The following is a 27,415-nucleotide window of genomic DNA, read 5'->3' on the forward strand; positions in this document are numbered from 1 at the left end:
TGGAAAACATGTCACAATAGGGTCCATCAAAGAAAAACTACCCTTTAACTTAAAGCCTATTTCAAGTAAAAGATGGTGCTTAAACACAGTCTACTCGAGTCTATCAGAGTCTCATAAATAAGCAATAAGAATGAAGGACAGTGTCTAATTTGAAAGGCATAACAACTGAACTGATCAACTAATCAGCAATTAGCAAGTTGCAAAACACGGATGAATAAACAAGACCTAAATGAAATGGATGTCACAGTAATGCCCACTTACTCTGATTGCTCTCTCTGTGGAGTTCACTGCATGAACGCCATAGTCAGTCTTTTGCCAAAATAAAGACAAAAAGGAGAATTGAAGATTGGATTTATAAGATTTTAAAACAAGTAGTTTACTTATACTGTTCATCTGTGTCCTCAGTCCAACCCTGTTACTGCTTGAGAAGTGTGATTCTGTGGGATGAGTCCTTCTGGGTAAAGCCCTTTTACACATCTTGGCAGAGAGGCTGCTGCTAAATAAGCTACCAGATGATATAATGGCACTCTTTGTGATGCCACACTCGGGACTGTACTGGCAGTCAGGGAAACACAGGCTCCTAATTTGTTACCTTTTATCAAACATGCACATGCAGGAAGGTCCACTGATCTCTCTACTGTCCCAGACATAAGTCTTAAGGCAGTAGCACGAGAAGTTTTGAATAACCAATGAGCAAAGCCATTATCTATATATGAGACATTCACTCATAAGTCTACATACTATATGTACACACCCCAGAGTCCAGTTGTCTGATGCTTGCAGCATTTGTTCCAGCTCAGAGGTAGTGGGAACCAGCGTGTTGGCAAATAATTCCTCTGCAGCCGCCCCTGAGCTATGGCAAAAATGCTGCAGCCAGCAGCTCCAGCCCTATGGGTGGTAATCTGCCCTCTCACATCTCTGACAACAAACCTAACTGCTGCTGCTTTGCAGGAGAGCTCTGCGATTCAGATTTAAAACACGCACAAACGGAACAGAAGCAGAAAGCAAGTACAGACGGTCAGCGAGCGGTGAAAGTCTATAACCATTCCTCTGTTGCCACACGAGCACGATTACCACATTTATTTGCCTTCTTGCAATCTCAGAGGTTATTTTTAATCACCATGCATCGTCTAGTCGTCTATCCCTGCAGCGAGAAAATTCTAAAATGGGAAAACTATAGATGTTTCTCTCCCTCATGCTGTGCTGAATGTGTTGAAGATTTTCCCCCTCAAGGTGGTGCAGCTTTCTTTTTTTATTGTCTTTCTGAGTCATTCTGTGCCTCAAACAACTATACCCTCCTTTTATTCACTTCTAGCAGCTCATATAGATTTTACTGTCGGCAACAAGAGAGGAAACATGCATGGTAGTACTAGATGCATGGTACTGACTTAAAGGAGTGCTTCCTTTGCCGTTATGTGTGTAATGTGGTATTCATATATAAATACTTATGTATTACATGTTGCACCCGTTACATATTTCTGAGCTTGGCTTTTAATGAGTAAGCCCCCCTGGTGTTCATTGGGTGTCATTATTAAGTCTCTCGTCCATTCCTAAACTTAAATCGATTGCTTCATGTTGTTGTTGCTCATATCTTTCTTATTCCTTCATAATCACTCTGTGGTTATCTTGGTGAACACACCTGACCTACACTTAGCTAAAACAACTCTATACTCTTAATAAAAGCTGCAAAGGTTGGATGTGTAGACTTTCCCTGGGGTTACCTGCGCTTGGCGTTTATGCTTTACTGATGCAACAGCACCATGAGGGTAACTCAGGGTTGTACATTTAATATTTGTGATTCCAAACAAGCTGAATGGCTGATAATGTCCTTACAGAGTTCATCATCTTTGCAGCAGGGGGTGATGTTTGACAGCTTGTCGCCCACCTGCTAGCTCATGGTAGGCTCTCTACCGTTTCAATGAGTTTGTGGTGGCCTTGCCCTGCTGCAGAGCTGCACTGCAGACCAGCTCTTCTCAAGCACTCTGAAGCATTTGCAGAGCAGAATCTAAGGAAAGGTACTGGTTACAATCCTAAAACTCGACGGCTGCAGAATGAAACAGACATTCTCCCTCTGTCCATTCTCTCTCTTTGAGTCTGTGATCACAATCTTTGCATGTCCAAAAGTCTTAAAACAAAAGCCAGTGTCCAGAATGTGTATCTTTCCCCGTTAAGCTCCATTCTGCTGATGCATCTTCAAACATGTACTTTGGAAGATGAAAGAATCTTATGATAAAAGGGACTACCTCTGATTTCCATCTGAATTGCCTCAATCTCACCCTCATTTTCCTTCTGTTTATCTCTCATTTTCTCTTGCCTGGGTTTGCAGCTACAGTGTTTTTTTATTATCTCTGATTTTTTTCTCCCTCTCTGCATCTATTTCCCTTTCACTCTCGTTCTCTCAGTACTTTCCTTTGTTCTTTTTCCTTTCTTTCCAAGTTGATTTTCTTCCTTTTTCCTAATTGTTTGGTCTCTGATTTTTCCTCTGTTTCTTCTCTTGTTGATTGTACCTGTGGGAGATAAGCGCCCTACAGCTACTCTGATCAGTGTGTGTGTGTGTGTGTGCTGTTTTTTCACCGTACCTAAAAAGTTTGATGTTTTAAGATATGGGGAATTTAAAAGAACAGAAAAGGCCCTGTCATTTTTTGCATTGAAGCATATTTTATTTTTGCATGATTCTCTGTGTAAAATCATGTTTGCACGATTCAGCACATGAGGCCGTTTTTAAACTCAGACTGCATGCTGTGCAGGTCACCTCATCGCTGAGCCTTGCTCTATTTTTCAAGGGAGACAAACAAAGCGAACTTAAACGTCTGCAATTACAGAGCAATTCAAGTCCCTCTGCTGCAATAGAAAAAGTGCAGAATGATCATTGCATTGCTTTTTTTGCTTGTGGTTGCAGAAGCATGCAACTGATGGTTAATTTGTTGAGTCATACAGCCTCTGTAGTGAAAGTTATTGAACGTTGAACTATGAGTAACTTGAGGATCGATTTGGCTTCCTCAGGTTCACTCTCCACTTGATGAGCGTCAGGTCTCAGTTTACAAGACTTTGACACGCAAACGTCTTGAAGTCTTGTAAACCCACACCTGACGCTAATGTTCACTCCAATGTTTTTTATGCATTAAACTTTAAACCCAATCTGAACAATCCTGGTGTGCGCTGGATTACTCTGACCTTTAAAGTTGAACTGGAAGAGTATTGGTCATAGGTGGATCAGTTTGTCTAAAACATATATTTTTATCAAGCCTATCTTGGCTTTAACATGGCACTAAATGCTCCTTTATGTAGCCTGTGTTGTCTAGTTATGCTAACATAAGTCCAGGTTGGTCACACTTAAAGTGTTGTTTTCAGTCTTTAAGGGTAGAACACAAGTGGCAACCTCTGTAGTTAAAAAAATGACGCAAATGCAGAAGCGCCAGGTCTCACATTAAAATAATCGTTTCAACACCAGAAATAAAAATGATGAGAATCTGGATCAAACTGTTAGGGTGGTGTTCTTTTTTTAACTCATCTGTTTAGATTGTAATAAGTCTAAGAGTTATTTCTACATTTGCATAATCAAGGCCGGGGCTGTGTTGACTGGTAGGTGGGTGAGTTGTCTCTGTTTGCCATAAGGCATGTCCGCCTAAGCTCCGCCTCTTTCTAGATTGATATAAAGTTAAATTGGAATAGGAAAAAAAAAACATCAGTGGTTGCAGTTGTGGTCAGTATTTCTTTACAAATGTTTTTAAACTCTCCTTTACTTCATCAGTCTTTCTATTTGTTTAGTTTGATCAAGTTAAGACTTTCATCACATGAAAAGAAGTATTTATATTCCTGCTGTCGGTTTTTGACCACTTCAGGATTCCACCCTTTAAAAGAACTTTCCTCCCCGACATCTCGGCTCCATCTGCGATACAGACGCAAGTGACATATCCAGCGTAGCAAATCAATTATCTCTGCTAAAGGACATCCCGACAGCTTCCAGGCAGGGAGACAGAAAAAGTCACAGAGTTGCTTTGGATCTGTTCAAGGCTACTTTCTCTCCTTCTCAACACTGACAAAGACCGGGCTATAAACAGAAACACCCGAGGCCCTGTGAGCCAGCGAGGTTGTCACTCGGTGTCCATTTGTTGGAGGACTTTCTACCTTTAGTCCTTTAGTCCCACCTTGCTTGCTACTGCTTTTTTATGTTATATCCCTGCAGCAGCCTGTCAGCTTTTAGACCTTGTGATATTTTTAGGCTGTTTCTCATCTATTTGGTAAGCTCTCAGATATTCTCATGTTCAGATTCTCCTCCTAGTCCAGTCTCTGTATGCAACAAGCAATCTAAAATCATTTTGTGAATGAACACTGTACATATATACAAGCTCAAGCCCATTTAACATTTATCGTATTTCCTGACTGTGTTGTGTCTTATAGCTGGTTTCACACATGCACTCCTGAAAATTTTTTTTTTATTTTTTTTACTTTTATTGCAATACATTAATGTTTCCAATCATTGTACTTACAAATATTTTTTCATATTTTTAACACCCAGTGGTGAAAAGGAAACAATACATAGAAATATATACACAGTATGCAAATTCAAAATGCATATAACAGAGGCAGCATCCAGAGCGAGCTTTATGCCTCCTTTTTACAAGCATATAGATAGTCAGGTTAAGCATACTGTTAAAGAAAAAAAAAGAAGTAGAAAATTATTAAATGGAAAAGAAAAATAGATAAATAAACAACAACAAAAAAAAAGTGTGCGTCATCTCCTGCAGATATTTACATCTACTGAAAAATTCTTGAGCATTTCAGGACAGCCTGCCCCTGAAGACGTCCTGAGTTGCTTGTTCCCTTGGGTGGGGTTTCTCAGGAGGCAAGACGTGGCCTCATGGCCATATGAAGTGGCCTCACATGTGTGGAGGTTGTTGCGCTTGGTGCACGCTGGTGGCACGCATGTGGAAGTCTTCAATCCTGTCTGCATGCATGTGGTGATTTTTCCTGACCTGCTGTGTTCACACGGCGGCTCACTCCGAGTCGCCGATGGAGATTTTACTCAGGGTGGCTGACAAGACAAAAGTCCAGATGAATTTGGGATGAAACATTTGGCCGATAGTGTTCACACATGCAGCTCACCCTGAAACTTTCAGGACATTTTAAGGAGTTTTTTTTGCATGTGTGAAAAGGGTACTTGACTGCAACGTGTTCTTGTGTTCTCGACTTAGATTTCAGTCCATCTACAGTTTTTCACATGCAGGGCTTCAATGCAAAATTAGGCTAAACCTACAAATAGGCACCTAAGTTAGTGGTGATAATGAATAGTCTGACCACATAATCATAACTTGTTGAGAAATATTTCCCAATTATTTGAGTAAAAAAACCAAAAAAAAAACAGTTCAAACTTGTTGGAGTTCAAAGTATGTAAAACAAGTTTGGCAATTTCTTCACTCACTGAATTATATGAATTAATTGACATTAGCATTATGTTTGTGAGGAAACTACGGTGTTTACAGTTTATTTTCTTTACATAATGTTCATTAAAATGTGTCTACTTCTTTAAGGGAGTCCACATGAGCTATCACATCAAGTTCAGGCCTCCTGGATAAAGGTCACTGTCTGTTTGACTCATCCATCACCCCTAGCCACTGCCACAAATTCAATTCTGTTAGACGATGGAGTTCAGAAATAATGTTAGTGGTTGATTTTTTCATGCATTGGGTCGCTGTTCATGCCGCTGTATTTGATCAGAATAAACGTGCTGATTGCAACACAAATTGTTATCTTTGGAATCAAGTCATTTAGACAGTCACAGCAGAAAACAATATAGTCAAAATGAATGGTCGTAACAGATCCAAGATGTCATAAAGTTTGCACTAATCCTTCAGCCAGATGCCGACCTTATAAAACAACCAGATGTGTGAGAGCACGATGTTTAAAAAGTGCATCGAAAAGCTGCAATGTAAAGTTATTGTAGAATAACAACAGGTTTCTGATGAGATAATTCTTTGAACGCTCTCATGGGAGACATGAAAATCCTCCAGCTGCAGCATGGCAAATCAACATTTGACACCAGCGGCTTTGACTCTGCAGAGAGGGAAAAAAGATTATGAGAGTGTGTGTGTGTGTCTGTGTGTGTGTGTGTGTGTGTGTGTGTGTGCACTAGTGTAGAGAGACCGAGTGAAAACACAAAGCTTCTTGGTAGGTGTGAGTGTAAGCCTTGTTTCTGTATTCAGTGTCATTTAAGGTGAAGAAAAGAACTTTACCTGTAGGAGGATGAGAGAGAGAGAAAGCAAAACAGTCAAAAGATGATGTTAGATGTTTTAAACATCATCGTACATGTTCCTTCAGTAACATCAGCCGACAAACCTCAGTCAACCCTGCCATGAAGCAAACTTTTGTGCCGTCGTGCATTCTGTCACGTCGTTCCACCAAACTCAAAGATCACCTCCTCCTTTCATCCTCTCCCTCAGCCCACCAGGGAACACACACACTCTGCCTCTCACACACTCTCTTCATCTCTCTTCTTCTTACATACTGAGCCCAAGGTCACTATGGAGGGACTCTTTCAGCTTATAGTGAGCCAACCTTTTTTTTTTTTTTTTGCTTGCTGTATGTTCCCTATATAGAGCCCATGCAGTTCAGTACAAGGTCTAACTTTTGATCTTCCTCAGGTCTTCTTGAGTCTGACGAGAGACTAGTCACCGCTGCCAGGGCTTCACATTTTATTAAATCTATTATTTTTTTTAAGTCAAACTTGCATGAACATTAAAGGAACGCCTGTCCAAAGCACACCTAAGATTTATCTGATTCAGCAGTCTGAATACGATAAATCCAAGTGATGAGTCCTGAAGTTATAGGCTTTTAGAAGTTTATTTTTGGTGTCTCACTGTCCCTCTGCTGAAGCTCATCGAGGCAACGCTGTCAACAGAAACAGAAAAAAGGGAATTTTGAACCAAAAAAAGTAATACAGGTAACTCTGAGATGAACTCCAGAATAACTTTTTTATTGAACAAGTCCTATAGATACGCGTCGCAATCAATTCCGCATAAACATCTCAAAGAAAAGAGGGTTGTTCTTTGGGTCTACAAACTGCAAACGAGGTATGCATGCGACAAAAAATATAATACACATTAATGAGAATGTGTCTTTTAATCTGTGGGAGATTTATGGAAAAGTCTTGAGATAAATTGAAAAGAGACATTATTTGGTATTGGAAGTTGTTTAGTCAAATAGAATAAGGCTGCAGGGTGGTGCAGTGGTTTGCGTTGTTGCCTCACAACAAGAAGGTTCCTGTATCGAGTCCCCATCAGACAGGAGCCTCTCTGTGTGTTTGCATGTTCTCCCCGTGCATGCTTGGGTTCTCTTCAGGAATCCTCCCATAGTCCAAAGACATGCTGGTTTGGTTTAAAACTTTGATATATAGTAAAAACAAAATAATGATGAGACTTGTTTTGATACCACAACAAGAAAAAAAGTAAACTTCTGGGTACCTAAAGTTTCATTGTTTTTGATTTCCAACCTCCACAAGAAGTGATATTGTCATGTTGTAGAGACAAATGAAAACCAGTGGTGTGCTTCCACTGATTACCAGAGGAGCTTGTTCTCTTTTCTTCACTGAACTAAAACTCCAAACCGTCTCTTTACCCTCGCAGGTTACCAGGCCCCTCCAGGGTTCCTGCTGCAGGCAGCGGGGCCTCCAGGAGCCCGGGCTCCTCCAACCTCAACCGTCGCAGCCAGAGCTTCAACAGCATCGACAAGAGCAAGCCTCTTCAGTATGCCAGCGGCAATGACAGAGGTGAGCACCACATGGTACTGCTTCAGACACAGAGGGGGTCTGACTGATTATACATTCTCCATCCCTGCCACTTGGTGGCGCCACTGGCTTAGACAGACCAGCTGAGGGCTGCAGAGAAGCCCAGTCCCCTCCTTCACCACTCTAAACCAGTCTGCTGAATCATCCCCAGTTCTTTATTCCAAGTGAGTTCTAATGGCTGCCACAAAGTGGAGGCGGTCACAGATTCTCACAGCGTGGAGAGATTTGAGAGATGACTGCAGGTGCAAAACTCAAACTGCTTCTCTTGTCAAGCATGATGGAGCTAATGAAAGTGATTATGCCTTTGAGAGCAGAGTCCTACAGTAGCTCAGAGTCTGTGTTTTGTGCGGTAGTTTTTAAGTAAATGCTTGTTATTACAGCGTCTCTCTCTGTTGGGAGTTACAATTATCAGCCTACGATGTTCGTTTAAATGTTCAAATATTTGCCGTCAGACACTTTATTTAGAATAGCTTTAAGATTTCCTTTTTTGCTCGTTGAGAAGACTAATCATTACTCATCCGCTCATGCAGATGATAATAATTCAAACCTCTCCTGAATAGTTAATGATGTGATAATGACAGCATGTGCTTTGGGCTGCAAGGCACATGCAGAATATGTAATCATTCATTTTGCTTTAAATCTTCAAGCATCGCCCGGTCACTGAGAGAGTGCACTGCAGGATTCAGTCTGTGGAGTGGAGAGGGGATCAATAGGGGGTGATAAAGGTGGAGGAGAGATGGAGTGAGTAGGATCATGTAGCAGTACAAAATAAGGCCCAAAGACATTCTCTTTGAGTCTGTCTTTCTTGTGTTCAATCCAAACAGTATCCTGTTTTGGGCTTCCATTTGTCTTTTGTTCAAACTTTAAAACTCAGAGCAAAGAGGAGGTGGACATTTGGAGAAAGTGATGGGATCCATTGATGAGTTATCTTTTAAGAAACCCAAGTAATATAAAGGATTCAATCGATCACTTTCTTTTTATTCTTTACTGTTTTTCTTTAAACGGTGGACACGTCCTCTTCCTATAGTCCTGGCTGAAGGACCTGGAGTTTGCAGAGAGATAAGACGGGAGGCGTTGGAGCTTCACTGCAGGAGAGATGAAACAGTGTTTTGGGCCAGAGTGGAAGGGGAGAAAAAAAAAAAAATCAATTGTGCTGAAATGTCAGTGATGCAGACTGAAGCCTTCTGGGCAAAAAGCAGGTAGCAGATAAAGCAGGAGACACAAACAGATACAGGAAGTGTCTCCCACGAGTCTTTTTATACATCTGCTGGAGTTTATTTATCCCCAACAAATAGTTTGATATCCCTGTCTTATGTTCCCATATCTTTACTTACCTTATATTTTACTTTCAACTTCATAAACCTTTATTTTTTAACATAAAAAACATGAACAGATCATTTACACATTAACAGATACAAATAGTAAAATAGTTTTAACAATGAGCTTCTAGTAGTGTTGTAGTCAAGACCACACCAACCGAGACCAAGACATACCCGAGACCAGAGTGCTCCGAGACAAGACCCAAGACATTTAGGGATGGAGACCAAGAGCATAAATATCAGTGAAAAATCATCTTGTGTGCAGTGGGCGTGTCACTCACTTAGACCGTAACACTGAGAAGGTTGCGGCTGTAACAGGGCGATAAGATGAAATTATGAATGAATTGAAGTTATTTGTTCTTTTAGAAAGAGGAGTTTTCCTTCTATTCGCAGTAGTGATGTGGAAAAATGGCCTTTCAGTGGTGGTCTTGATTTAAAATCTGGAGTCCGCCAAGTCTGAGACCGAGACAAGGCCGAGTAAAAAATGTTTTTGATTCCGAGGAAAAGACTGAGACCTCCGGATAGTGGTCTTGAGATGTTTTGAGTACATCACAAGGTTCTAGCTTCAGATTTGTCAGAGAGAAAAAAAGGTGAAAGGTCCAAAACCACCAGGGTGAGACTCTAACTTCATCTTTGATTACTTTTGAGGCATGAACTGTTCACTGTAATCATTTTATATGTTTGAGAATCTCACAATACTAATTTAATTATTACTTCATATCCATTAGCATCTTAGCTAGCAGCTTCTCAGTGTCGTCTTTATTTCTTAGTCTCTGTAAACATTAGTCTCAGCATCCTCTTTGACCTCCTTTGTTTGTTGAAAGGCAAATTAAGATTGCAATGGATTTATTTGAAAGGTGTGTGAATTTATTTTGCTGAATCGATAAATTGATTGACAGGATTTGTTAGCGGCGCAGTGTTAACCTGGACAGAAATCACACGTGTTATTGAAAACACATGATCTGGTAATGAAGCCTGGACTCTGCTTGATGTGACAGAAGACAGGTTGAGGAACATTTCAAACTTTTCTTGATATACTATTCTTGAGCCAGTTTTGGTTTCACGTGGTTACTCCAAACATAGTTAGCCTCATCTGCTGTGAAATGGAGGAAAGTCATGTTTTTTGATACAGGAATTAATGTCTGAGTGGAATGAGGAGCACCCGTTAAAGAGTGTTGTTTTGCTTTTCTACTCATACCCTGGTATGAGTCTGACCAAAGAGCTCAGAGGGCACACCGTGCATTGCATCATTGTTGTTTCCATGCAACTAGCTAATTAGCTTCAGCTGACTGACAAGAACCAAAGGACATGTTGTTTTGTTGTTTAAAAGACTTGAAAAAGTTGCCGGATAAAGAACGAGGATGAGGTCTCAGCTCAGAAACTGAGTGGAGAATTTGCAGACTTCCTGCAGCAAGACGCTGATTCATTATCTGTCTGACAGTGATGTAACGGGAAGAGCAGCCAAAGTTAAAAAGCATCCAACCCAGAGCGCGATAGATGCATCAACAAACAAAGGCTGCAGAGTTCAGTTAAAAGGTCACACGTGCATAACAAGCTGCAGGTTTTTAATTGACCAGTAGACATGGAGTAAATATGCATGAGGAGCATAAACGTGTCATTTCAACCATGCACACGGCTCCATCAAATAAAAGGCTCTCAGCTTCTGTTGTGTTAGCAGAGGGTCCGCCACCACCCAGAAGCTGGTGACATTTCTTTCCTCGGCCGCTGAAGAGAAAAGAAAAGAAGGAAGAGTCTGTTGCCATGGAAACGACAAGTCACCGCTCGGTTAAAAGAGTGGTGGCGCTGCAAAACAGCCCCCAGGGTGGGGATGAGAGAGCAGGGAGGAGAGAGGTTGGAGGTGGTGGAGGGTGGGGGGGGGCTCTCTTAAGACAGGGTTAATTGAGTGGACACACAAACAGAGAGGAACACACACAGACGCACACAAACACTTGTAGCCTCTTTCATTCACGTTCAAACGGTGCCTGAGGGCTGTCTCTGAAGATGAGGGGTAAAACAGAGGACACACACACACACACACACACACACACACACACACACACACACACACACACACACACACACACACACAAGCACAAGTAGAGGATGCTCTCTTTAATCCAAATTAATATCAGCATCAGTTGGCTGTCGAAGCACACACACACACACACACACACACACACACACACACACACACACACACAGAAATATAAAATAAGAGTGTCATTTCTTTACAGAAGCTGATTTTGGATTTTTTTGCCCTCAGCTGTATAAGAAGAAGAAAGACATAACAACCATGACTTAATCAGTTGGTTAGTTTGGCCATCATCAAATGTTTCTTTTCTGGAGCCAGAAGTGACCATATTTGGACAAGAGGGTGGAGCTTAGCACAGACGACTTGCAGGGTTACACCTGTTGATTTGTAACGGATGCAAAAATGCAGTCTTTAAAGAATTGGAGCAGCAGAATATTTCCTGATTGTCTGACTGAAGACATAAAGAGAAAACTAAATGCACTCACCATTATTAGATAGTGTACAATAAGATGCTAGATTCCCATTTAGATTTTATAATCTAAATTGTCTGTGTTATAGACTAACAGATAACACTCTTCTCTTGGATGTGATGCAGTTCACTGAGGCGTTTTTAAGGCATGTTTTAAGGTTTTAGTTTTAGTGAATGTTGTCAAAAGTATGTAAGCCGGTTATAGTCTCTCCCCCCACATCCCCTGCTTGCCTGCCCGAAGGAGCTTTAAAGTGCAGACTGATGGTGACTCAGAGCCAGCTGAACCCTGCTCACTGTGCTGACTGACAGCCAGACAGACGCTCAGTCTAATGGTGCATAACTTCATGCTGTCACTCTGTCGCCTTCCTCTCCTTATTCCCTTCTCTTACTCTGCCTCTGAAGTGGACTCAAAGTCATATCCGGAAGGAAATGCATCTCAGTCTGCTGGTGCATGCCTGTTTTCTGTAACATTTAAATACTATACTTATCTGTCAGGTAGTGGATCCTGTTTGTGTGTGTTGGTGTGTGTTTGTATGAGACAGGAGGGAGGGAGGGAAAGAGAAGTGCTGATGGTCGGAGTATCAACCAGACAGGAAAAATGTGACGGGCTGTAAAGGTCAATGCACAGCGACAGACTCTAAAACATTTATTTCACACGCATGATGGATGTTTATGTGCTCTCTATGTTTGTGTGTGTGTGTGTGTGTGTGTGTGTGTGTGTGTGTGTGTGTGTGTGTGTGTGTGTGTGTGTGTGTGTGTGTGTGTGTGTGTGTGTGTGTGTGTGTGGTTTGACTCGGCTGGTTCTATTTTCTTTGCACCATTTGACTGAAAACCTGGCAGAGGTAAACATATCTGTAATGCATCATGACTCAGCAATCAGGCCTGTTAACGTATATAAAGAGGTCCAAATATAAACAGTAAAAAGCAACATTTTCAATAAGAAGCTCCAAAGCATGTAGAGGCACTCAGTAGCAAAATATAGAGATTTAATTTTCACACTTTGTGCCACATTCTTTTTCTTGAATATCTGCATGTATGACAGACTCTTCAAATCATTTAAATTCTGTATTTCAGTGAGTTCTGCTCACAGGCTTATATGTTAAGGCTGTTTATTGGCAAAAATCAGGCAGGGTAACACCGATCACAATACAGACTCTCAATGACTCAACATGTTTCTTAGATCTGTGTATTTAGTTAAAACTATAGACTGTATAAAACATGGACATGGTCTCAGCGACATCACCCATTGGTTTCTGAAGAGGCGTTGTGAGGCCCGACCATGGCCGTCGCTGTACTGGATCTGCTCTCTCCATCTAACTTAAGATCTATCTAGAAACAGGAAAAGAGGTGGAGGTGGAAAACAGCCACAACACGCCCACCTGTCAGTCAACTGGACCACGCCCGAAATTATACAAATTCACGAACACCTCCACTCCATCAGTCGCTCCATTATTATAAAGTGACTGATGGCAGATCTGGCTAAACACTGAAGCTTCTGTGTTCGCGACATAGCAACCTGCATCTCGACTCTAAGGAGGAGTGGGCACTTGAGAGTGAGACAGTTTTCTCCAATGTTTTACATTTGGACTGTAGTACCCATTTTAAACACTAGGTGTCAGAGTTACATATTGCTCCTTTAAACGTTTATTGAAAATCTGCTGTGTTACAATAACAGTTCCTGCATCCCAAAACAAAGTACAACTACACTTAAGTGTATCTTCATACCCTATCCTACCCTATATGCTTGAAGCCATTCCTGAAGTTAAAGGTACCTTTAACGTTTTCTCAAAAATAAAGAAACATGTTAAGACTGTGTGTTTCTAACCAAAACTCCACAGGGTACCTTTACATGTCACTCAAACCTAAAATCCACCAAGTGCATTATACACTTCAGGACTTTATGAAAAGCTCATATCAGTGGTTCTATTTTTAAAAGCAGGAAATATTTCAGATATTTGTTTTTTCCAGTATGTGACTGGTAAGCTTATTTCAGCTCACATTTCACACACCAGTTTCTACACTCACTGCAGCCTCAATATGGAAGACATATGAAGGTTGTAGAGCTCACTTTTTTTAAAAGGTAGAAAAGCTCAATTTCTTCCCCGCTCCTTCAATCCCTTTGGACATGTATCACACGGATGAATCCAATAGAATCCCAGAATACCTTGTAAAAAAAGTAGTTATGTTCAGGGAAACTTCCTTCACAGAATATTAGAAATAATTATTCAAACTCTTAAAGCATATTGATCTTTAAAGACTGATAATGTTGGATAGTGAATACGGTATGACTGGTTTGCTTTCCTTCTTGGTAAACATAGCTGGTGCAATCTCTTTCGGTGTCATGGCTACAACATGCTGGCCTGTCCCTTATAATCACTGTTATCCACCTGCAAACACTCTGTGACAGGCCTCTATAGAAGTGGAAATCAGAGGATGGAAGTGTGAGCAGGAAGTTACGGCACACTTGAGTGCAAATCCCTCGAGAAGCCAGTTGTAGTAATAACTGACATATTTTCCTTTCACACAACCTGCCTTGATATTCTGCCGATTGGGAATGAGCTCTCTTTTTTTTTTTGACTTTACACCAAACTGAATCCTCTGAAAGTTTCCCATTTTTTTCCTGAGTGAGTTGAATGTGTAAAAATCATCGATGGAAACAGCAGTGGATCCAACTGTGACATTACAAAATGTAATGTCTCATGAAGAATAATTCCAGGAAGACTGTGACAGTTTTCCATAATCAGAACTTAAGTGGAGGCTCAAAACTTTCGGGAATGTTTAAAAAAAAAAAGACCTTACAGAGTCACTGAGTTTACAGAGTCACTAAAAAGTGAATACAACAACTATGAAAATTAAAAGTTCAAAATGAGATACCATGTACAAGAATAAATCACAGAATAAAAACAAATGAAGTAAATACTAGAGATTCTCTGAAATATTTCCCTAATGAGTTTATGGTCTAAGAACATGAGGCTCATTTTGTTAATAATGGCCCCAGTTAGAGTTCAATAGAAGACAAGAAGTTTGGACCACAGCAGCCTGTCAACAAGGAACAAACTTTTACTCATATCTGATTTTTTGTAGCTAAGTCAATGCTAAATGTGTGTCTTACTGTATCATGCTGTACCCGTTTTACACTTTCTGTTTCCTTTTGAACTTCACTGTCTGAATCTTTTATTCACACAAAAGCCTTTCTAGGGACGGGTGTTGCAAACTAGCATCCGCTCAAAACACTATGATACTTTCATTGGACGACAGCTTTCAGTTTGTATATGTATATATAGTGTCGGTCCCTAACAAATAAAACCATGAATAATAATAATAGTAAAGGAGTCAGTGGGTATTCACCACCCATCCTATTGTGGTCACTATTTGCTCTAAATAAACAAGTTGGATCTCGCCAAATGTCAAACTCAAGACCTCAAAATGGTAGCATTGGTAATTAGTTTATTTCTACTTAAATTTTCTGCCTGTTAACACATTATTTTTCCTTGTCACTGTTACTTTGCTATATGTTTCAAAGTGCTAAACTCGCAGTGGGTTGATGTTAGGTCTCTATAAAATAGAGTATTGACTTGATCTGCTCCTTTTGTAAAGTGTCCTTAGAAAACATTGCTCATGAATTTGCGTGTTACAATTAAAGATCGTTGATGAACAGTCCGATCATGTTATGTTTTAGGACTAAATAAGCGCTGCCTAATAATCATCCTCTTTTTTATTTCTCTTTTCTCTTCCTTGGTACAGAATCGGTGAGGGGTATCCCAGCACCGGGTGGGATGAATGGGAGTGGTATCGGTGGGACGGTTCCCACCAGCCTCAGCGGGCAGCAGCTGGCCTCTGCCATCCCCTCACCCACCGCCGGCAAGTCCTGGCGCAGCAAGTCCATGAACCTTAAGCACAGTGCCACGTCGTCCATGCTGGCGAGCCCCACACACTCGACCTCCCCCACCCACTCACCCCAGGGCTCTGAAGGCGGCTTCCCACATGGAGGGGACGGGTCAAAAGCTGGAGCCGGTGGAGCTGGACCCCAGAGGTCCATGCTGGAGAAGTTCCGTTTAATTAACCCCAGATCGGCTTCACGGGCCTCTCCATCTATGGCGGAGATGGCTCTGCAGGAGGAAGATGATCTATCGGAGTACGGCGAGGATGTATTGACCCCCACGGGGTCTGTGTGCAGCAGTGGTAGTAGCAGTGCTACAACCAAACAAATGCCTACAAAGACCCCCGCATCATCCCTCACTGCAGCAAGCAAAACCTCCCCCTCCTCTTCATTTTCTAAATCATCTGCCAACAGCAGCAGGTCCACCTCCGCGTCCAAAGACAAGGAGGATAAAAGCAAGTTTGGGAAATCTAAGGACAACTCTCCACCCAAAGAGGAGCGTGAGTCATTCGCAGACCCCACCAAGAAGAACTCCAAAATTGCCAGCCTCATCCCCAAGGGAGGGAAGCCTTCGTCGGGAAAGAAAGATGGTAGCAGCATCCCTAAGCCGGGACTTAAAGCTCCCTCCACCGCAACATCTAAGAGTCAGTCTCAGAGCCAAAGTCAGTCCAACTTAAACAGCAGCGGCAACATAAGGGGCGGGGACGGGGAGAAAGCCAAGCTGACGAAAGGAGGGCAGGGTGGGAGCTTCTACATACAGCGCTCCATCGGGGGCCCAGAGGGGAAAAGGACCAGCATGACCTCCTCCACCAGCACCTCCGCCCTGTCTGGGTCCAGTGGGATGCTGGCAGGGGGAGGAGGTGGAGGCGCGCTTGGTGGTAATGGAGTAGTTCAGCTTCCTCAGCAGCAGCAGCACAACCATCCCAACACTGCCACTGTGGCCCCCTTCATGTACAGGTGAGACATGCTTCATATGTTTGCCTTTGTGTATGTGTGTATATGCATCATAGATTGTGTTCATGGAAGTAGTCTTTGTGATGTCACCCATTGGTTTCTGAAGAGGCGTTTGGAAGCCATATGGGAAATGTTATATCCACCTAATGTTCTCCACCTGTCAATCAACCTTTCATACCCCTTATTATCCAAGTATATGCATAACTCTTAGGCTTGAATAATTAAAACCAACCCACTAAATTAATTGTCTGTACCAGGTTTTAAACATGTTTCATTCTCCTGTAAAAATGGGACTTTTAAAATGGGTGTTAATGGGACTTCTACACTGGCTTCAGTTTTCAACATTGGAGTTTCCACTTGGTATGCTCTAGCATCCAGAGGGAACTCATGGCTCATAGGAAGTAGAGAAATGAATGGACAAGTACAATGAGTGAGCGAAGCTGTTCATCTCCATCCCTCTAAAAAAAATCCCCCCATGAGACTCCAACATATTTACTGTTTTCTCAAAGTCAAATCTGCAGTCATTCAGACACACACATAGAGTATGTTCACTCACTCACACATCCACGATATTGTGGAGCACTCACAGCAATCAGCTGGCGCTCCCCTCTGTGCATCTTGCTCGCGCCTCCACATCTCTTCACAGTCATTACAGAACAAATTAACATCCACTGACTCCCGCTTGCCAAAGCCTATTATTTAACTGTCTGGGATGCATCTTTGATGTGAGGATCCAGACTTGGATTCTTATGACAGTGTTCGGGTACCCTCTCCCTTCCCCTCTCATTCAACTGGTGTTGTTTTGATGCATGCAGCTGGCTCGTGGTTCCCCGTCGTTCAGGGGTGCAGGAAGTGGGTAAATCTGCCCAGCAGGGCCGATTTTCTCTTACAACAGCAGAGGTAATCCAGGGGGGAAAAAATGGAAGAGCCGCCAAATTCTCTGGGATGCCTTTTGTGCTCGGAGAGAAAGAGAGTTAGGAATCCCATTAAACAAGACTTAATCCCTCAACCCTTTACTCCCTCTGTCATCTTCCTCCTTCGATGTGCACAGTCAGCTCCGCCACATTCAGCGGTGCCTCTTTCCAGCATTTGCATTACTCTAATCCCACCCGTTTAGCAAGTTAATCTGCCATGGCTATCAGTACTGGGCAGATTGTCAGTGATAATCAGATATAAAGAAGCAAAACGGAAACTGTAAAAGTACAAGACGGCCTACTCACTGAGTGAAAAACTAAACGGAGAAACTGTGGTTGTAGAAAGTGTACCATCTGTGATGTCACCCTGAGGAACATTTTGACTCTTTGGCTTCAGTTTACAACATTTTTTTTTGTAAAACTGAAGCTAGAAATTTCAATTTTAGGAATGAAAGAACAAGTACAGCAGCTCCCAACATAACTCCCACTCATTTTTTTTTAAGCAAAATCAGCACCAGAAATCACACGAGCTGTAAAGAGGCCATCAAGTCATTGGGAACCAATGTAGCATTAGTAGAGGGATGTTGGAATTTGAATTTCTGGAGGGTTTCAGATGTAGATGTGAGAAACTTCCCATCAATAAAGATTTGATTTTAGCATCAATAATTATACCAACCATTTATATAGGGATCCTTCTTGTCATTATCATGATAATCAATAGGCCTATTCATACTGTCCTCTCGAGGTGGGATATATTAACAACCCTGGGACATTTTGCTCTCCCTGTGAATGCTCTGTAATAGGAGAGGTAGAGTGATAACACCTCCACAGGGGTGAGACCAGATGGGAGGGTCTAGTGGGGGTGGAAACAGCGCTGTGTGTGTGCAACTGTGTGTGTATGTGAAGCTCCTACTGTGCCATGCTCTCTCACACTTCTGCAACGCTGTAACCCAATGTGAATTCACAACCAGGTGACACCAACATTACTCCGTTGTGGAGCCAATATGACGGTGGAGCTTCTTTACATTGCTGTTGCAAAATTGCACAATGAAAAGGGTTAATGTCTGCATGCATTCAGCCCACTCTATGCTTTCCGTGCTGTGTCACATCGATCGTGTAAATAAACAAAACACAGTTAAACGTTGGCTGAGTGACTTTGACTAGCTGCACACTTCATTCACAAAAGGATATGATGGATAGTTTATGAGCCAGGACACACTTGTAATCTGCTTTAAGAGAAAGGCAGTTTTGAATTGAATCAGTTGAGAGGGTCAACACAACATTACCGGGCAGCAGTGTGCCTGTGGTGCATCAAGGAGAATGAGTCTGTACACACTAGACAGTTATCATAGCCTGAGGTTACATCTCCGACTGCTGCTACATTTCAGCAGCGCGAGCAGTGTTTTCATCACCGAAACCACATTTCCCATACAAACTTAAACAAGTAAAGGGAAATTGTTGAGACAGAAAACTGATGATGTCATTCAGGCTTTTATTAACTGATATCATTTACTTTTCTGTCTATGATGGCAATTATTTGACGATAAGGAAACTTTGTTTATTTCTTGCTGCTGCTGGTCTGACATGTTTGTTGGTGCAGTGATGCATTCAAATTAAGTAGACCAAATGATGTTATCAACCATTCTGCTAAACAATTTTCTTCTTGCAAATGTCTGGCTGTTAGCATCTTACCTCACTCTGCTGTGAGGGCTCCATCACACTATGAAGGAAACACAGTTATAACAATGCACACAGTCTGTGAGGCATTAGATTAATTGTGACCTTTAAATAGCCTGATGTGACAGGAGGTTTAGAGCTCCTGTGAGGACGTGTTTGGCTGAATATGAATCCAGCTGAAATGAATACTGATTCAAAAACCAACAAGCTCCATCAAGAATAGTATTGATTACATCTTTATGGTTCCTTTTCACTGGTCAACAATGCCACCAGGTCTGTGTCAGATTGTGCATCTTACAGCACGCTGACCTGAATCACCTTTGTTTATTTTTCCAGCAGAAATGATCCACAATTTGTGGTAGGTGCAAGCGGCAGCCTCCGGTCTTGAAAAACTAAGCCAAAACAGAAGTGCAAAATCCTGCAGTTTGTTGAGTGTCTGCAAATAAGCAGTTTTCTATAGCATAAATTAACATATTTACAACCTGTTATAAAAACATAATAGGTCTGATTAGTCATTGTTCTCAGTGGCACAGTGGGTGATTTTTAAAAAACAGATCAATTTTGATTTTCAGAACGATACGTGTTATTCATAGTTAGGCATGTAGCTGACATGATTGACAGGTGGGTGAGATGTAACAGTTCTTCAAGAGGCTGAAAACCCCCCTCAGCTCCAGCTCTCAGTCTGTCGTTAGGTTGACTGAAAGTTAGCTTGAGACAGCATTTCCAACATGGCGTCTGCTGCTGATGAGCCTCCAGAGCCCCCTGCAGGAAAAGATGGCTGACATCACTCAGGCTTCATCCATACAGTCTATGGATAGGTGTGACAGTTAAAAGACAACAGAATGATTTTTTTTATGAATACATTACATGCATGTGCAGAACAGAATCAGCAGAGAGAAAAGACATCAAGGCAGGGGTTGCTAAGATGCACAAAAATTGAAAGTACCCCACTCATTATATTGTGACGCATTAAAACTGAACGTCTTGCCTTCAAAGTAAAGTCTGCTTTAATGTCGCTCCTCCACATTTTTCCTCAATAAGACTTTTCTTTGTGAGCCGGTTTTCTGTAGCTTCCATCTCGTCACCAGAAGCTGTCAAGCATGCCGACACAGAAGTGATCAGGCCTCCTGCTGTGCGACAATTCACCATCATTTTCAGCCCAATTAGGCTTCTTTGTCTTGTTGTCTTTTCTCTTCCTACGCCCACTTTAACTTGTTGCCTCTGCCAAGTTTAATAGAGCAGTGTGCTTGTGGGACTTTGATGCATTTAGTTTGCAGGATTGATTTGACACAAAGGGTTTTCCGTGATGTGATTATCTGTGTCCTCCGTGTGCTCCTCTGTCCATCAGTTCAGAGTCAGAAACATGGACTGGAAAAGGCAACATTAATGATACACAGGAGCAGGTTTACAATGTGATGCTGAGCTCTCATTTGTTTTTCTGCACGGCTTTCTCCATCAGTTGAAGATTGTGGGAAATACTGTGACACCTCCTATGTTAACTTCTTGATAAAATAACACCCCAGTTCTTTTTTTAATCACCTTTTTTTAATAACAGAGAAGGCAGGATGCAATAGCAAGCAGGCTGTGAACTTTGAATCAAAATCTCAAATTGACATCTCAGTGTTCATTGTTCAAATGTTTTCTTTTCCAGTAGCAGAATAAATCACAGAGGCATCGTCCTCTCCAAACCCCAACAGACCCTGTGTTGTAAACCATCACTTTAGAAGCACTGAAAAAAGTTGTTTCACAATAAGAATCTGAATGTCTCTGGTGCTTTTTGTGAGTGGACACAGGAGGTCAGAAGGCGCTGTTTGAATCACGTTGCAGCTAGTTTCCTGTGTTTAGCTTGCTAATTGATTCCTTTCTTGAGTGGCTTTTGCAGCAAGCCTGAAGTGGACCCTCGAAGAACTGCAGTTTCTTTGCATTGGCTTCATTTTTAACTCCATATGTTGCCAATTGGGAAAAAAAAAATGCAGTCTTATACAGGGGTGACATAGCTTTATATTGAATAGCTAACCCTGGTATTAACCCCTCCCTTGTTCATTGTTAGAAAATAATCATTCATTAATGCAGCAATCAGTTATTTTATCTGCCTTCTCATCATGGCTCCAAATGATTGTGTGCAGCAGTGACGGTAATGATGTCCGTCTGTCTGAGGCGAGGGAAGAAAACGTCTTTTTCTCATGAGCTGAAGTCACAGGCTGATGCTGCTGTCGCAATTGGAAGCCAGGTTTTATCTGCAGCTCTGCAGGTGGTGGCGGCGGCGCTGCTCCTGTGTGTGTGTGTGTGTGTGTGTGTGTGTGTGTGTGTGTGTACGCGTGTGTGTGCTGCGAGTACGAGCGGTACTGAACACCATACTGTAGCTTTTGCCTAGATAGTCTGTGTGTTTGTGTATGCAGGATTTACAATGTGTATTTTAGGATTGTGTAGGTCTATTTGGAGATGTTCCTTTGCATGCTTCTCATTTTGTGTGTGTGTGTCACCTGTCACAGTGTTTAGCTGTGTGTTTGTCTGTGGCCGTCACTCCGTTATCGACAGGTTTTGTGGGGTTTTTTCTGTTCTCTGTGCGTGTGTGTGTGTGTGTGTGTGTGTGTGTGTGTGTGTGTGTGTGTGTGTAGGACTGTTATCTCATGAAGTGCGTTGGACTCTATCTGTGTTACTTCAGATCAGCAAACAAACAGCAGAGCGTGATGCAGCTCAGGCTGGAGGAGGAAGGAGGAGATGCGCACGCACACACACACACACACACACACACACACACACACACACACACACACTCACTCAGAACCACTCACAGAGAACATATCATCTGAGACTGTCCCCTCCTCTCTCTTTAGAGGTGTCCATCTGTTGAATTTGGACTAAAAGCGGACTCAGAAATTCAGCCTCTCTTCTTGTTTGACATCGCAGAAACACAGGCGACAGACTGAATGCAAAGATTGTGGTTTCCAAAACAAACACAATCATCTCTGCTGCTGGCCTTTCTGAACCTCACTTTACAACACAAGGGTTCTGATTCAGTCACTATCAGCCTTGTGCTACTGAGGCCACTCCACAAACCAAAAAGTATTCCTGTGATACTACTTTTTTTTTTTTTTTTAGATATTGTAGTTTCTAATATGAAAACCAAATGGTGCAGTTCAATGAAAGAGAAAAAAAACCTTCTATTCTTAAGATAAAATGGTGACAGATTCACAAACTATCTTTTCATGTCTTTAAAAGCCTGAGTGATAAAGTACTTATCTGATGTTATGGAGCTACTATCAGCCTATCACTGACCTATCAGTGTCTCTGTTTACGTTAATATGGAGGGATGGTACAGGAAACATAGCTCGAGGTGATTTAGAGATGATGTCATTGTGACGTCTTCTCACTCTCAGCACCGCCTGCAGCACATTTAGGACGGCAGACTGCGGTTGCAATTGTTTGACAATGTTATAATAACATTTAACATCCGTCGAAAAAGTTTATTTTTGTACCAGCTTGACAACCTATTTTGCTACTAGGTTTGAAAAAAAACATTAATACGGATATTAATTGTCATCCTGACTCGTGTGACAATTATCAACCAGCTGGTGCAAAATATTAATGATTCAAATTTGTCTTCAATGCTGCGCTCCTGACAGATATCTGTGCCAATTTGCCTCACCATGTAACTTCTTCATGACACCTCACGGTGGCACTTGTGACATGAACGAGCGCAATGTGAATAGAAGTTTTCGGCAAAAGAAGAAGTCGACAGCGGGAACATGCACCTCCTAAATTTCCCTGCTGGGATGAATAAAGTATATCTTATCTTTTATCTTATGTCAGAGAGCGGTGAAAAAAAGTTAAGAGATGACGGGTGATAAGATGTTAAACTCATACCAACTAAATACATCAATCATTGTCTTTACCTTGTAGGGGCGTTTCATATGCTTCAGTTGATCAGATGTTATAATGTATCTTTATATGATCGTCTTACAATATACACATTTTTGCAGAATCTCTATATTTTTTTGGTATTATCGTTGTCATGGGCAACATAATGCGTATCCTATCATATCGTTAGTTACCCTGTGATTCCCAGCTGTAGCAGCTTCAATATCTGTGTTTGTTTATCTTCCTCCTCTTAAATCTTCCCATTGGTTGGACTCTTATCTGTTCTTACAAAGTACAAACACTTTGTTAATGTGAATGAACATTTATTCAACATTTGGCTGTTTCATTTCCCTGTGAATGAACCAACATGTCAAAGGAGCAGCTGTGTCCGACTCCTCCCTCTGGGGCTGTTTAGAATTGGCTGTAGTCGAGCTCGAGTTCACCAGATATTTCAGCCTGTCTTTATAACGGCTGCTTTTTAATATTATTTGTTCTCTTGTGCCTGCAGGACATTCTCAGAAAACGACTGCACCATGGTGGCCCCAGCCGACCCCTGCCTCAGCCCCACCAAGGGAGAGCTGGTCTACAGCAAGACAGCCAAACAGTGCCTGGAGGAGATATCAGGTACAGAAGGTCCACACACACACAAACACACACACACACACACACACACACACATCAACACACACACTGTGGGCTCTACATGTATGACACTTCTCTGTGTGGGTGTGTGATGCACACATAACTTAAGTGCATTAACATTTGACTCAAGCATTGTTACATTTCAAAACCTTTATCCGCTGGTCAAGATCTTTATTCAGCCTTTGTCGCTGCGTGCTGCTCTACATGTGAGAGAACTTGTGCAGACAACATATTTACCCCCTTTAGCAGAAAGACTTGCTTTATCTTGCATTGAGCCTTTTTTGAAATGGATTATCCATCTGGCTAACATTTAGAAAAAGCAGACTGCAGAGTCTGTTGGAGTCTAAATTGAAGATAGTTAAAGGGCAGCTGCAGGACGAAAGAGTTTGTGAAGGCTACTGCTGTGGATAGAGCAATGCACTGGTATCCTGCAGTTGGTTTGTGTGTGTGCTTAAGGGTGTGTGTGTGTGTGTGTTTGTGTTTATGTGTGTCTCAACTGGGGGGGGATTCCCCATTCGGTGCTGGTTTCATGCAGCAGAGGGAAAAGGTCAGCGCTGACAGACAGACACAGGGAGCATCTGTGGCTTGTTGTTTACATCCCTGCAGGCCGCCATTATCAGTTACAATCCCAGCGCTGTGTCCACAGCCGTTGTATGACACCTCATTAAATATATTTCCACACCAGTTATTGTTCTAGGTCTCAGTGAAGGGTTGGCTTTTTGCAGTGCGTAACTTGAAATTTGACAGATTTTTATTCAGACAATCTACAGCGCCATAAGATAAGAGCGGTGAAAGAATGAAAATGCGATGTTAAAATGGTCTTCTCGTAGCATAACAAAGGACTACCGCCACCTGCTGGCATGAAGAGGTATTTCCTCTCAGGCATGTGCAGAACTTGCGTGGTGGTTGGCCGTCGTCTGTAGTCTTTGCGGTGGGTTCAAGTGCAACTTTTTGGCCAAGACAAAGGCATAGGGAGGCGACGCCACAGTCAGCCTCCGTCGCCATTAGTTCGTTTCAGTCTGTTTGGTGAGTCAGGGGCGGGCCTTAAGGGGCGGATACCGTATAATCCAGAAATATGGGTTGTACCTGTATATAAGTGGTAGTGTGTTTTGGGTGGTCTACAAGAGGAGGAAAATGTTGAATCTGTCTTCCAGTGTGTTAAGAAAAGTCCACAATGTGCAGCTTTGGAGCTCTATCAATGTGGCGTCCGCTGTCACCATGTAGAGTTTGCGGCGCTGCTAGCTAGCAGTACGGTAGTTCATCTCTCCGCCTACACTAACATTGAGAGTTGTGAAGCAGGACCCACAGCACAGGACCAATTTGACATGCTGGTCACTCTGCTGGTCACTGTTCTCTTTATCACAGGAGACTTTACAATCAAACCAGAACTCCACAAGGTTTATTTATGTAGCTCTTTCTTTTAATGCATGGTTATGACCTCATGAATACGTATCCCAGCACGCTATGCACATCAAAGCTACGGCTTGCAATACACAATTAATGGAGTCAAATTTTCATGACAGCTCACGTCTGTGACATGGCTTGAGATATAATTTGACCATAAAAACACCTCTCAGCGTTTTACAGTATGCTGCTGTATTGATTATTGATCACACAGGTACAGTATGTAGGATGCATCACACTTTCAAGATGAAAAACAATGTTTTAAGAGTGCATCTTGTATGGCAGATTTTAGGGTACTCAAATCTTTTATTTTGTACATTATGTAGTTTTTGTTTTCATTCGACTATCAATAACACCTTTCTAGCCGAAGAACTACTACACGCATTAAAATTGTATGTTTTGTTTTGGGTGTTTTTTGAACGAGGGAATTCTGCAAACATCTTGATTTCCCTTTAATTACTGTCAGTGGACATCGGAGTGATTGAGCTTCTGCAGCTGAGACCTCAGGGTTGAGGGACGTTTGACCAGTTTAAAGGAGTTTCTCACCACAAACTGAAATTGAGAGGTTCAATCAAGGAACACATCATCAAACACAAACAGCTGGCACTGAAGGATTCCTTTGTTTCAAATGGTCAGAAATGAAGACTTCAGTTTCACTGCTTCGTTATCCAATGACCTTTTTTGACCCTGACATACATCTGTAATATCTAAAGTAAAGGTTGTGTGGCTTGTTTGAGGTTCTGAATTAATGCTACAGGTTATTCTAAATGTTCTGTTTAATCAGAAAGTTGTACTTGATTCGAGTGGTTGATATCTAAATATGGATCATAATCATCCTTGTTATTAAAACAATAGAACAGGTCAACGGCAAACTCAATGAAAACCAAGACGTCAGGTTCAAAGCCCGGAGTAGAAAAACAACAGCGTGTGATTACGGGTTTGGTTTGTCCGGCTGTCAGTGACATTCCAAACCTTTCTGCTGTGCTCGCGGCTTTTCTGAAGCCCGTCATTTGACGGATAAAGTTAGACTGCAGCACCGACCGTTCCCTTTGTTTGGAGGCCATTTCAAACACTTGCCTTTTCTGTTGTTACACATTTCATGGTTATTGTACATCTTTCTTTTTCTATAGATGGTCATAAAGGAATCTCTGAGAAGGAAGTTTAAGTGGATGTATCCCACAAGTAACACATAAAGAGCCAGCTTCACTAATACAGGCTTAACCAAAGAGGGACAATATCCAAACAAAAACAAGGGGTGAAAAATCCTACTGTATTATATATACAGAGACTGCTGGTATAAATGAGTTAGTAGGGCTAATCCCCTTGGGATCTCTTAAGAAACGATCTACTGTGGTGAACATTAACGCGTATGAAATGGATTGTTTCTTGAGTTAAAATAACTGAGATTGCGATGCTAGTTCTGTTAGCATCATTATTGGGAATTTCCATTTATGTGTTAGCACCAAGCTAACAAACTAAGTTCTACATGTTCCACCAGCCACCGTTCAATATATCAATTCTAATTCCCATTAGCTAATGCACAGTGTACATGAATATGGGCAGTACATATTTCAGTGATTTGAAACATTTGAAGATACTCAGCACAGATGGATTTTGTTGCAGACCTCAGAGGGTTAATTTATAATGAATTTAAACGCAAAAACTTGTGATGAGCCAGCTAGCTGCAGATGCAGATGATTGGCTCACAGTGGGAACACATGATTAGGATAAACCTTGATTGCAATTTGGTAACCAAGATTGGAAACTGTTCCGTGAGACAGCCGTGACTGATCGTGACAGAGCTAATAAAGGCAGCGCTGATTGATGGGGATATGTTGGTTCTGTGTTCTCTTTGTTGATCCGTGATAAGCTGTGGGCTCGCCGCTTTAGCTCCTCAAGGTAGCATTTAATTAAGTCGGACGGTCGGCGTGGTGCAGAGGGAGGGTTGGGGGGGGGGGGGGCTGCAAGCTTACAGGTGCACTGTCCAAACAACTCACTGTCACACTGTGGGGGGGGGGAGAGGGAGAGACAGGGGGAAGGATAGTGTGAGGGAGGGAAGATAAGAGCAGGAAAGAGGAGGGAAGTGAAGAGAAAGTGAGAGAATGAGAGGGATTAGGAGAGAGGGTGATAAACACAGAAGAGAGAGAGAGGGAGGGAGAGAAAGAGAGAGAGGGAGTGCTGCAGGCTGCATGCTGGAAAGATCAAGCAGACGGAGAGCTGTGTGAGCTCCGTTTGCCGGTTTCACCACCACTCCGCTGCGAGGAGCGAGAGACCGTCAAGAGAGTCAGAGGGGGAGACGGGAGGAGTGTGGCAGTAAGGCGGTAATTAAAGGAGGGACAGAAGGTGCAGGGAGAGAGAGAGATAAGAGTGAATGAAAGAGACTGTCATTTAATAGGGAGAAAGATAAAGCGAGAGTGTGAGCGCAGAAAAGCCCAGAGTACGTGTTTAGTGAGGGGAGAGGAGATGGAGCGACTCGTTCA

At 42.1% G+C, this 27,415-nt stretch overlaps 1 protein-coding gene across 7 annotated transcripts in view; it reads left to right on the forward strand.

The window, feature by feature from the left end:
* nav3 (neuron navigator 3) overlaps nucleotides 1-27,415 on the forward strand; it is a 272,816-nt gene that overhangs the window by 107,741 nt on the left and 137,660 nt on the right. For all 7 annotated transcript variants that reach the window (XM_061029865.1, XM_061029866.1, XM_061029867.1 and 4 more), the window contains 3 exons: nucleotides 7,623-7,765; nucleotides 15,348-16,440; nucleotides 23,398-23,513. In XM_061029865.1, coding sequence (XP_060885848.1) covers nucleotides 7,623-7,765; nucleotides 15,348-16,440; nucleotides 23,398-23,513 — 1,352 coding nt within the window. The remainder of the gene's footprint in view (nucleotides 1-7,622; nucleotides 7,766-15,347; nucleotides 16,441-23,397; nucleotides 23,514-27,415) is intronic.

The sequence above is a fragment of the Labrus mixtus genome, chromosome 22, assembly GCF_963584025.1.
Source record: "Labrus mixtus chromosome 22, fLabMix1.1, whole genome shotgun sequence".
Classification (NCBI taxonomy): Eukaryota; Metazoa; Chordata; class Actinopteri; order Labriformes; family Labridae; genus Labrus; species Labrus mixtus.